At 36.0% G+C, this 13,152-nt stretch overlaps 1 protein-coding gene across 1 annotated transcript in view; it reads left to right on the top strand.

Annotated features, from left to right (window-relative positions):
• The window catches only part of LOC140152450 (retinal rod rhodopsin-sensitive cGMP 3',5'-cyclic phosphodiesterase subunit delta), an 80,446-nt gene that overhangs the window by 52,166 nt on the left and 15,128 nt on the right, over positions 1-13,152 (top strand). The window contains exon 3 of the mRNA XM_072174770.1: positions 12,657-12,808. Coding sequence (XP_072030871.1) covers positions 12,657-12,808 — 152 coding nt within the window. The remainder of the gene's footprint in view (positions 1-12,656; positions 12,809-13,152) is intronic.

Raw genomic sequence — 13,152 nt, 5'->3', positions numbered from 1 at the left:
ACCATTTCTTACATTTCTCCTTTTAGTTTTGGCTTTTTTCTACATTTTATTCCCATTTTTCATATTTCCTGCTTAGCTTTCCCGTTTGAATTTTATCTATTTAATTCTGTTCTCATTTTTTTTTTTTTTTACATGAGTTATTTATTTATTTATTTATTTTTTTATTTATTTATTTTTAGCTTCCTTCTCATTCCTCTCGTATCCTCACGATTTTTTATCATCTTGGCGGGTAATCTCTTAACCGAATCCAGTACCATGCATATAATCCACAACCCGACCCATCCATAGGCCTACCTTTGCAGTTTTGTCTTCCTTTCTTTTCTTTTCTATTTCTCGGCACGGAAAGTTGGTCTGTGCATATTATGCACCCGTGCGTAAGCGCGTCACATTGCTCAGTATGCGCCGACGTACTAACGCCAACGCTGCTGCCAGTTAGTTACGATGCAGCGCTACCACTGAGTTTTGACAACAAAAATCCCGGAAAAACCCCGGTTTTAATCATATTTTCACTGATTTTGAGGCTAATTCTTGGTCTTGACCGTTTCAACCAAATAAAGTGCAATGCGTTCCCCGTATATTCCTCAATCTCCCGTATGAATTTGGCTGTAAAACTAAACGACGATTCATAGGCCTAGAATAAATAATAAAATTCACGCGACGTAGCCTTATTCTCTTGGCTGCCAACTTTGGTGCAGTGGCGAAGAATGGGGTGCGTAGCTCTGCGTAGGGGTGAAGAGCTCGTAAGATCATTCTTAAAGTGCAGCGATGTTGTGCATCTAGATAGCCTGAATCATTTCTTGGCCACCTCGCAGTTGGCAGAAAACAGGGCAATGTTGCTCTGCGTATGGTTTTTTAATGGAAATATTCTTACGCGATTCACACTGTCCTTATTACCCACAATGCCACTGCATGCGATTTTGCATAGCAACACAACAGTTTTTTTTGTTATTCTCTTAGTTACCATCAATTTTTGCAAAAATGAACCTCCGATGGTTTAATGGCAATATGTACCCGATCAATGTACGACTAAATCAGAGCTGAAAGTGAAATCATCTCTGAGTCTATTCGCGCACAAGATTTAGCGACTTCCTTTTATTTATATAGATTGCACACAATTAATCTCAAAAATTGTGACTTATGTTATAAGCGTGTTTAATGGCTGGCAGTAAAAATATCTCTCTCAGTCTCATCTCTAAGGAATCTACATGTCAAAAATATCTTGTCCTACAGAGATATATATAGATAAGTAGTGACCGGCCTTGAATCTTAATTAACAAGGAGAATTCAAAATAAAACTGACATGCCTATTGTTCATGAAAATTATATTGTACCCTTTTTGTTTTAAAGCAGATTAAAAAATGACATTATTGTGATAGTGAAGTGGAAATCTGATTTATACTGAGCTCATTTGATACTTGTATCAACTCAGTTTGTCTATTATGTTTTAATAATACAAAAACAATCTGTTCATTGTGCATTTTGACTGTCTCAAAAGCGTCAGTTGAAGTCATTTTGTTTAGTATGTTCAGCAGAGGGATTTTAATAGAAGGGAAACTGAACCACCTCTCTATGTCTGTCTACTCTTACCCTGAATGAGAGTATAATATGTAGCCTATATTAATGTGCATGCATGTAGGTTATACAGTATAGTCTATCCAGGATAAGGTGGAACATGACTTAATACACCATAATGCATCATGTATGGATCATACACAAATAGGACTAAGGTCATGTTGCCAACTTATGTCAAACATACTTTAGTATGAGATAACAAAAGTTAATGGACAGGTCATGTTCCACTATAGTTCACTTAACATGCTTAATAGAAGATTAAGAGGTTTATGGATCATCATTACTACTATTTAGTAAAGATATTTAAATGGATGGTTCATGGACAGATGTTCAGTAAGTATATTTTCCAAAATGCCAGGAATAAAGTTTTACCATAAGGCCGTATAAAATTAATGTTTTGGTTCTCGTCCAGAGGATTTTCATGAATTGATGAGGGAGGGAGGTGTTTTTTTTTTTTTTTTTTTTTTCAATGTAAAATTAGCATTGTCAGTAGTTTTCGGTCTTCTCCAACAGTGCTCGAGGAAGCGATGAGGCCCTTTTTTTTTTTTTTTTCCAAATGTGAGATTCTGAGGATAAACCCCTAGAGTACCACAAAAGACTTGGAAGTGATGCTTGTTCTCTAATAAACTTATTTATATGTATGAAGATTTCATCAATCATTCCAAAGTCTAAAAAAATTGAAAAAATCTAAAAAAAAAAAAAAAATCTGACAAATCCCAGAAATTGAGGAGGGAGGGGCGAGAACCAAAATATTAATTTTACACGGCCTAAAACTAAAAGAAATGCATTAAGGGTAGACGAGGTATTGTTGGTCGAAGCAACCTAAAAATCGATTTTCATTATCTAGATCAATATATTATTGAAAATTAACACCTTGATGTTTTGCAAAAGTTCATTCTACAAATCGTATACTTTACAAACTTGCTTAATTTATTGTTGTTAATTAGTTATGTACATTTTACAAAAGTGTTGTTGTTTCAGCCCTCTTTACAACCTAACTCAAGAACCGCAGCACCTATAAAAGTATATCTGTGATATTTTAATTCTTCTACACGCTCGCTATGAATTGAGCAATGCAGTTTTTTGCCAAAGCTCACTACCATTCGTAAGATGCTGTGAACTACCAAATCACAACAGTTTAAAATAATTAATAACCTTAATACTTGAGCTGATTTGTGACAACATTTTTGACATCATCAAACTCGAAATAAACATCATTTTTCACTTGCAATTGCAAATAATAAAGGAGTTAACTAGACAAAGTAATTCCCCTACAGGAATCAAACCCAGGACCTCATGTTTACAAGACATGTGACTTAACCATATAAAACCACTTGGCCACCAGAGCTTCAAGATTAGGCAGGTTAAAATTTGAACCCATTTTTAAAAGTAGTCACTCAATCTTATCTCCTCCTCTTCTATTTGTCTCCTTTATTATTTGCAATGACGAACCTGGTGAAAGATTATGTTTATTATAATATATATAATTTCCGTCGATCATGCCACTGTTTTTTCATTTTCTACTTCTACCCTAGTTTAACCATTCCTGTAGGTACAGCAAGACAGTAGTAAGATCTCTTGAGTATCAATTTTAAATATCATTTCCCATATATATCAACCAAGCTTGTCATATTAGCCTGTCAGTTAGTTTTCAATATGGCGGAATATGAACATTATACAACCAGGAATATGAATATTATACAACCAGGAGTATGCTTTAATGCATTGCAAAGCTGCTATCCAAGAAATACTCTGTGTGAAATAAAATAATCAACCAGCAGATGTCTTGCCAAATGAAACTAAGCATTGTATAAATAACACATGGTCTTTTGGGTCCAATTAATGTCACATATAAATTTTCATCGCAATATTTGGTAGCATACTTGCTAACATGGTTTCTTTATTTGCTATAACAGGCTGGGGAAAATATTAAGGTCAGTTGGTGGGAAAGCTTTCCCTTTCCCCACAGCCACATAGTTATTCATTGGTCATTTCTGTGGAGAAAATGACTTAAATGACACAAGATACAAATGTTGAAAATAAATTTTAAAATCTTTTTGTTGCTATAAATTGAGGAGAGAATCAAGGCATGAAGCTCTTGTTTTAAAATCATCCCTTGTTGGGCATTGCACAAATATACTGACAAATTGTAGCATGACAGAAATTGATTTTTGGAAAAGTTAATTCATATCATTTCTTTGGAAAAAAAGTTAATCTAGTTTGTTTTGATTTTTGCTAGGAAAAATGTGCTGAATTTAATAAAAATGTGAACGTAGTTTGAAACTGCAGGAAGCTTTCGTAACCTTGTAACATTGAAGGCGGCAAATGTTAAATGGAATCTCTTAAGAAGTGATTAAACTGGTCTAAAAGCATCCTTTTAAATATTAGAGTCCTTATAATCAACACTGTATGGATACACAAGAAGACAAACCTAAACACTTCTCAGTTTATGACAATGAGGGTTAGTATGTTACAAAGGATTGGTGATAAGCAGGGTTTGACAATTTGCAAGGTTAAAATAGAACATTTTTTGGGCAATTGCACAGAATAAAGTGGAAACAAGCAAAAGGTGGAGAGGAAATGAAGCACATTGTGTAGAAATTGCACTGAAAATAGCATAGTTCAGGGATTAGATTTCAATTCGAAATGTAGGGAACCATAGTTGCTTATTTGTCATGAAAAACCTAAAATTGCACAGCATGGAACATGGGAGCAGAATGAATCTGATTGCGTGCAAATTTTAATTGAATTCCTGGATTTTGTACCATGGATATCACCAGGCCCTATTAAATTGGTAAGTGATCTGAAAGCTCCTTAAAGGTGATCAATTTTCCTCATTGTGAAGGTTAATTTCAGAGAAATTTGTTATTTGAAAAAATGTGTACTGAGGCCAAATTTTAAAAGAGAGGGCATAGAAAACAATTGACAGATTTCAAATGTATTTTGAGCAACAATATAAAAACAATGCAGCTAATGCACTACTTGAAGTGTGCCAGGAAAGGTAGTGTGGGAGGCTAATGCAGTAATTGGGGGAGATTATCACCATTGAACTTAAACGCATTGTGTGGCACAACTAAAAATCAATGAACTGTATGCTGGTTTCCCACAATTTGCTTATATTTTGTTCTTTTTTTAGTATGTAGGAATATAAATTTGAAATCCCATTCATTACCTTATGCAATATATGCATACATATTTTATGTAATATTTCTTAATGTTCATAATCAGTGACGTCCACAGCTTTTCAAAAGTGGGGGCCACAGGTCTTGATTCCCCCGACTTCAACAAATTTCTGCTCGCTCGCCGTAATAGCTAATATTAATTCCCCATGATTATGTGCAAATCCCCTGACTGACAGACAAAAGTGGGTGGGCATGGCCCCCAGCACCCTTTGTACATGCCACTGTTCATGATCATGTAACATGGATGTTAAATTTCCAATTAAACTTCATATTTACTGAGAAACGTTTTCATCGCCATCAATCCTTTTCTATGTTACCCTTGTACCTTCCATTTCCATACAACAGTGTGAAGCTTACATAATTTATGCACCTAACAAGCAAGTGACATTAGTCTCAACTTTGGATCAGAAAGCCCAACGGGAGAATGGATGCATACAAATCTACACCAGTCTTACGTAGTATACTAGTGAGCTACTTCTCGGATGACTAAAAACGTTCGGCTATAACATAAAATAGGAAGTGCTGGTCACATTACTAGAGCATGAATAAATCATAAGTGAATGCATAGAACATTCAGTTGCATTTGAGGTATTGATTTGTGGAGGAAACATCACAAAGTTAGTTGCGTCATCTGGTGGAATAAAAGGGCATTGTTGGTCATGCTCCTGTGCAAAGTCACTCTCAGTATGAATTATAACAACTTTGACTAGCTGTGAGTGTTCTTGTATAATGATACACGTCTTTGCCTTGAGGTTATGTAATGTAACATGAAGCATTGACTTCACAGTGTTTGTACCTGTATAATTTCCTCCCTCCTAGATTTTTGAGGATTTTTTAAAGGTACCACAACCAACTGCGATGTTCCTCTGACAATGAGGTATGCATTTTGCTAACTACCTCCCTCCCCTCAATGCCGGATGAATTTACCTTTGGTTGCTTAAATATTTTTTATCAACTACAATATTTTCAACTAGTTGTTCTCTACCAGGCATGCAACATCAGTTAATTTTCCACCAGGTCATTGGCACAATCCATACTGTTGTAAACATGCCAATACGTGAATGCCATAAACTGAACACTGGTAAAGAAGCACAACAATACGTTGCTATGGTAACAATGTATTGCGTACTATGCAACCAGTGCTTACAAAAGTGCTCAAAACCATGCAAATTTTGATATTGCTACATCTTCGTGCGAAAGGGGGAATACAATTTATTTTAAGATAACAATCACATTTCATCAACCAGGGTCACACAGGTATTTGTGGTACCCGGTATATGTAAAATATTATTCTCAAAATACAGTGTTATTTCAACCTACTTGAAACAAATTGGAAACAGGTACTGTCACTTCAAATAATTGATGATATTGATTACAACAATACATAGCAGCTCATTTATGCATATGGAATCATTTCATTCTTAGTCTTACATGTAGATCCATATCAACATTTCCATTAAAAAAATACATTCTAAATACCTGTTGTTTTTAAAGCATAGGAGACAACACTTTTCTGCATTTTGCATGTCATTTTTATAGATGTTTCAAAATGGTTAACTGAGGATAATGAGAATGAGTAAGTGGATTTAGAGGTCTCTGGATGAAATCAGGTGCAGTTAATCAGAATCATAGATCTTTGAGAGCAAGTTTGCATCCCAGTAAAAATATTTCATACACTCTTATATCAAAGCAGCCAATCAGAAAAGCTGTTAGAAAAGTACGAAACATGCATTGATTGTGTATATTGTGCACTCCAGCGTACTACAGCGCAGTGTTTCTCAGCGTTCAAGCGTCGCCTAGGATTGATTCATTTTTCGGCCGGGTCGATGCATTTATACTTGGTTCTGTTTTCCAACATTTTTAGTGATAATTTGTTATAAAAAAGTAAAAATCACATGTTTTTTTCTTCTAGTGTATGAAATAGATTAATAAACTTGTATTACTTATTGCTCGAGAAAATAGACAAAATAATGCACTTGTGCTGATGCTTGCGAATGCACTCCCCCTTCGTACATTAGACGCATCAACATCAGCGCGCGTGCATTATTTTGTCTAATTTCTCTCCCAATAAGTAATACGCGTTCATTAAACTATAAATATTTCTATGTGTAGTTCATCTTTATCTATTAGTGAAACAGTTTCAATGTATATATTGTAAGAAGCAGGAGAGAATAAGAATGGGTGTGTGAGTGTATACAGCCTGTCTCAAAAAAAATTGTGCAAGTGAAAAGCGCCCTCTCTGGCAATTAGACAATACCGTTATGACATAATGCTTACATCAACGTCAAGGGCGTAGTCTTAGCTCTCAAATGCCGTTTGTTCTGTTCAATTTGCTTGTTTTAATCTCGAGATATGTTTAGTTAAAGACGAAAGGGTAAAATCACAATTGTGCCACTTTTACTAGGGAAGATGGCTTTACATGTAACAGTGTTAGCATCAAGTTTATCAAGAGTTCCTTCAGTAAAATCAAAAGAATGCATCAATTACACAATACACAAAATTTTTTTGACTGTTTTTACTGTTTTATCATGATGCAGGAATGATGATTCTCTTTTTTTTTTTTTAAGAGATTAAAAGATAAATAGATATTTCACATTCTGCTGTAAAAATTAAATACATGTGCATGTCAATGATTTTATCATGGTAAATACTGTTCTCTTAGTCACTTAAGACATGTTAAAAGACAAACAAATATTGTGCACTTATACATGTTATAGGTTAATGAACGCGATTACTTGTTGGGAGAGATATTAGACAAACTAATGCCGCGCGTGCTGATGTTGATCGTCTAATGCATGCGCCCGAAAGGAGAGTGCATTAGACGCATCAACATCTGCTATCATTTATTCACATGTACAGCTCTCTTCCCTGGTAAAAGTGGCACAATTCTGATTTTACCCTTTTGTTGTTAAATAACATATCTCAAAATTGGAACAAGCAAATTGAACAGAACAAACGGCATTCGAGAGCCAAGACTGCGCCCGTGACGTTGATGTAAGCATTATGTCACAACGGTATTTTCTAATTGCCAAAGAGGGCGCTTTTTTACTTGCACAATTTTTTTGAGACGGGCTGTAATGTATCAAAATATAAGAGGAGCAAGTTTGGGACTGTAAACTTCTGTAAGAAAGCACATCCAAAATCGCAAACATTTTTGCTCAAATATGTGTTACAACACAATCTGTGGTTACAAAGTAATAAATCATTTTATAAAATAAATCCTCTTTCAAGATGACTTCAATGATGTTAACCTACAAGTACATTGTATAAACCAAATACATTGTTGTTCACCTGGGAGCAATATTGACACAGCCTATTTTTATTCAAGTATACTCTCAATATTCTTCTCTGGAGCAGTCCAAATGATCATTGCTGATCATTGTTACACTTGAAGAAATTGTTAGGCAAACACCTGTCAGATTTCATGGCCAATTCCTCTCGTTTTTCTGTCCAGTATGACAAGTGGAAAGCGCTTACATTGTTAATAACAAGACATGTGGCTGCTTCTTTTGCATGCAGCTCCCTTTTACTGGCCAACATGTTTTAACTTCAGATGAAAAGAACTATTGTGATAACAGGTTGATTACCTCAGCAATGGGTTTTTTTGTGTGTGTCAGTTTCAAACATTGCTGTGAAAATGTGCCAAATTGATTAGAAAAAAGGTCAATTTCACAACATGTCATGTTTACTGTTTACATTCAGGGGTTCATTAAATGTCAAATGTATTGTTAATGTTATACTCTTATATCCAACTTCAGGTGTTACAATTCATATGAACATAATTTTTTTCTGGACAAAAAAAAAAGCAAAGGAGACTAATAAGAATAAGTAGAATAATAAAATCAGTAGAAAAATTAATGTTTGTGAGCTAGTTATAGTTTATATCACATGAACAAGGGAGGGCCCAATTGAATTTTGCACAAAAAAACAAAATAGAAAATTTCGCAGGGGGAATTGTGTGGAATATTATATATATTTTGTATGGATTTGCAGAGAAATGGCTGATTTCCTGGGGATTTATGCAGAGCTTCTTTGACAACATCAAATTAATTTATTTATAAATTCCATGATTTTAAAATAATTTTACAGGAATCAAAGAATAGATATTGAAAAGTTTGTATCAGGTTTATAGTTAAACTGAAAGCAATTTAGACTTGGGTTTAAATGATTTACTTTCTTATTTTGGATGATTTTCCCAAACCACAACAGCTCTCCATATCCTTCTGTCCTGGATTGCCATTCGTAGGTCGTGGTCGTCATATGCTTCCAGTACAGTGTCCTGCTTGAGCACTACATCATTTTTTATTAATAAGGGGGATTTCTACCAGGATTTCTTCTCCATGTTTGTGTGTCACAGTTTGGCAACAGGTTCGTACTCCTGAAGCAAAGTCCAACAAAGCAAGACCTTCATTCTCTGTTCTTCTCTGATAGTCTTGGAAGGTCTCCATACAGGTCGTTGTTAGTTATGTGCTGTTTCCAAATTAATGGATGTTGGACACTGTCCTGAACATTTGTTTGTAACACCTGTCCAGCTAATAGTGCTTGTTTGGTGCGTAGAGGACTGGCAGGCCCTCTCTTACATTACAAAATCCACAAGCGTGCTTGAACCCTTCTGGGCGCGAGGAACGGAACCAGTTCTAGTTCAGCTCTTTCAGTTGGTTTGGGAGTAATTGTTGAGGCTTCACATCCATATCATCATGCAGGCTCCACAGTTGTGCTGAAGATGTGCAGTTTAAGTATTTTTTTGGTAGAGCAGTATTCCCGATCTTATTGAGGTTGTTGCATGCTCTCCAAGCTGATGTCTTTATGTGTTTTGATATCATGCCTTGTGTTAGCTATCTATTCTCCGAGACAAGTCTTTTTCTCTTCTAGCTTTGTCTGTGCCGTTATTTGTGTTGATGTTAAAAGCTGTTGGGCTCTGTTGAAAGACATTAACTTTATCTTGGTGGCATTCATCTTTAAGCTATATGCATGTTTTCCCTATATGCCTTCTCAACCCTAACCCAACTAGGACTCACTAAAGCTCACTATTAAAAACGCTCTGCGTGCATGCATTCCACGGGACTTGATGACGCAATCAGACCAAGTCATATATACCCAGGGAATCGTTGGCCAGGCCAACGTCACCCGTGTAGCTACATGCTGGGGATCTTCTGTGTGGCATCGAGGGGTCCCAGGTTCAATCCGGGGGTGCCAAGTGACTTTCTTCTTCATCTTCTCTCCTTTTTGTTCCTTCTTTCCCTTCCGATAGCACAAAAACCACGGGTAGGGTTAGGGTTAAGCCAACTCTCCCCATTGATATTTCATCTCTTTGAAGTGATTCCTGACCTTGTTACAAGTATTTCTTCTGACAGGAGGGCTATGACATCAGAAAATCCAGGTCTGTTACCACTTCTGACCCAATTTATCTCTTCTTTCGTGATCCTTTCCATTATTACCTAAATTACCAAAAAAAATGTGTGCAAAGTATCTGAAAAGAAAGTAGTAAAACCTTATCTTTTCCTGAAATTGTGTATGAAATAAGTGAATTGTGCAGGAAAATATAAAAATGCATGGACCAAATCTCATTGCTGGGAAAACCGCATATTTCATGTCATGGTATTGGATTCCACGAGAATGCACATGAATGCTCTTTGGGAATACATGGAAAATTAAGTTAACCCTATGTGTGCAAGTCAGCAAACACTAAATGATGTATTTAAAATAAACTCATCAATTATAAATTTTATTACCAAAATAATATTAGCACAGTTTGGGTCAGCGCAAATGGAATTAAGCCCAATTTACCGATGCACTGAGGCACAAATTATGGTAATTGCACAAAATTGACCACTTAGCGAAAGCTGAAAGTGAAGGATTATGACTGCAGCTTGGGCCTAGTGTACGTTTGCTGGATAAGCAGTATGAAAACTACTTGTCCAATATTTCCCATACTTGCATTACATGGCCAAGTCAATGTTTGTCTGCAGTTCTTGAAAGTTCTAGTTACTTGACATTTAGATTTGATGAAAAGGCAACTTAAATATTATGTTTGACTAAGATAAATCAGATGTACATGTAGGTGAAATTGATTTTGAGAATGTTTTTATTGTTTTCAGCAATTACTAGTAACTACATGTAGAACAAATCTGATATGAATACCAATTTCTGTTCCTGATGTGTTCCTGTTCAGGTTTTCGCCCCATAAACATGGGTGAACATGTGTTTTCCTCGTTATTGGAATTAATACTTATTCATTTAATACTAGTCATTTATGATTTAGATTAAATGCTATCCTTTTGCTATCTATATGGTATACCTGCTATAACACTCTAAGAATTTGAAGCGTAACATTATCATTTCTGGAAAAAAAAAAAACATCCATGTTGCATTTAACATGTATTAGTATCAATGTATGCTATGAAGTCTCACATAAAAGCACACTGCAGACATATGACCTACCGTACCATAATTATTCATAGTGAGCACATCACTGTCCTGCATGTATGTAATGCCAACTTTGGGACATTTATGTGCTTAGGTAGCGGATGTCATGTACAAATTATGTAATTTGAGAATGTGTGAACAAAATGATTTCAAGTATGCATCATACACCCTTTTCATCTGCTAATGCTTGACAATTTAGGTTTTGTTTGAGAAGTAGGGCTAGCATGAAAGGTTCAAGCCCAAATTAACTTTTTCCAAATCGGTAAACGCTGCACCCGTATATGCCGAGGGCACCCATTATTATTATTTTAAAACATGAAATGGTAGCACTGACTTAGGTATATTTGAGTGGTTTTGAAAGGACAGTCCAAAAATATTCTTATATAATTGTTTGTTGTTACAGGTTTAGCAAACCCACTAAAATATTACCAATTCTACAGCACCTAATCATAAATTATTCTTTATTCACAGAGGTCAGAAAAGCAAGACAAAATAATTCATAGTCCATTTTATTTGTGTATTTTTATGCCTCCACTGGAGGTATTTTATGCCTCCACCGGAGGTATTGTTTCCTGGTTGTCCGTCCATCTGTCCGTCCGTCCGTCCGTCCGAGCTTGCGAGTGCAATTTCTCGGAACTGGTGAGGCGTATAATGATGCAATTTGGTGGAGGGGTGGCAATTGGCGGTCTCCAAAAAATTGTCGCAAAATATGGTAATTAAGTACCTAATTTGCATAATTTATGCATATCAAGGGAAATAACCATGTGCACAGATTATCTGGAGATCTGTATGAGATACAGTGATGAAACTTGGCGGAGAGTAGCACAGCCAGGAGTTCTTGACCTGATTATTTTTCCGCGCAAAATATGCGTCATCGCAAGGTCATTGTGGGGTCATCCAGGGGTCATCCATCAAATCGCCATATATTGTTGCAGGTTCATGAAATTTGGTGGGAACGACCACTGTAGGGAAGACAAAAATGTCAAGGTCATTTTGGGGTAATCCAAGGTCATATCGCCATAGATTGTCGCAGATTCATGAAATTTTGTGGGGACAACCACTGAAACAAGGCAAAATAAATGTCAAGGTCATTTTGGGGTCATTCGGGGTCAAATCGCTATAGACTGCTGCAGGTTCATGAAATTTAGTGGGAACAGCCTCCTTAGTGAGGCAGATAATGTGAAGGTCATTTTTGGGTCAAGTGAAATTGCACAGGTTAAAATGATGGGCGTCAAGGTGGAGGCATTGCGGCCGACGCTTTGCGTCGAGAACCGCGAAATTCTAGTTTTAATGTTGAATTCAATAACTACAGATGTATTTTCAACCTTATATATCATTTTTGGGTTAACATCTTGTATCTAGATTGACATGGACAAGCTCATTTTGTTTCAATTTATTTTTTATCCATTTGAAAGTTACCAGTCAATGTTACCTTAATATCATCATCCATATAATACTTCTTTTATATCTCCACAGATCACAACCAGAGAAAGAACATGAAGCAAGAGTACCGAAGAAAATTTTAAAATGCAAAGCCGTCTCAAGAGAAATCAACTTCAGCTCACATGAACAGATGGACAAATTCAGGCTAGAACAGAGAGTAGTGTTTAAAGGAAAATGTCTAGAAGGTATGTGAGAACTCAAACTGGCTCACTTTACCTTCATAAACATTTGTGCACAACATGATTCATTTTGATACAGGGTATGGTCAGTATCCAAAATACGAAGAAAAAAATATGAGGTTGTCCTCAACAATAGAAAAAAAAAATCAAATTTGTTGATGTTTTTATTTTTTGAACTCTCTAAAATCAATAATTACAGCTACAAATTTAGCTTGTTAGCTGCCGAATTCACCATTCGGATCCGACGGGCGAGTGGTGACCATGCTCTGCTATAATAATCACTGCGGTGGACAAAGCACCCTCCAATACTGTGCACTGGGCCCTAAGGCAATAGAACCCAATTAGTTTGA

Source organism: Amphiura filiformis, chromosome 1 (assembly GCF_039555335.1).
Source record: "Amphiura filiformis chromosome 1, Afil_fr2py, whole genome shotgun sequence".
NCBI lineage: Eukaryota > Metazoa > Echinodermata > Ophiuroidea > Amphilepidida > Amphiuridae > Amphiura > Amphiura filiformis.
This window is presented reverse-complemented; position numbering and strand designations above follow the sequence as displayed.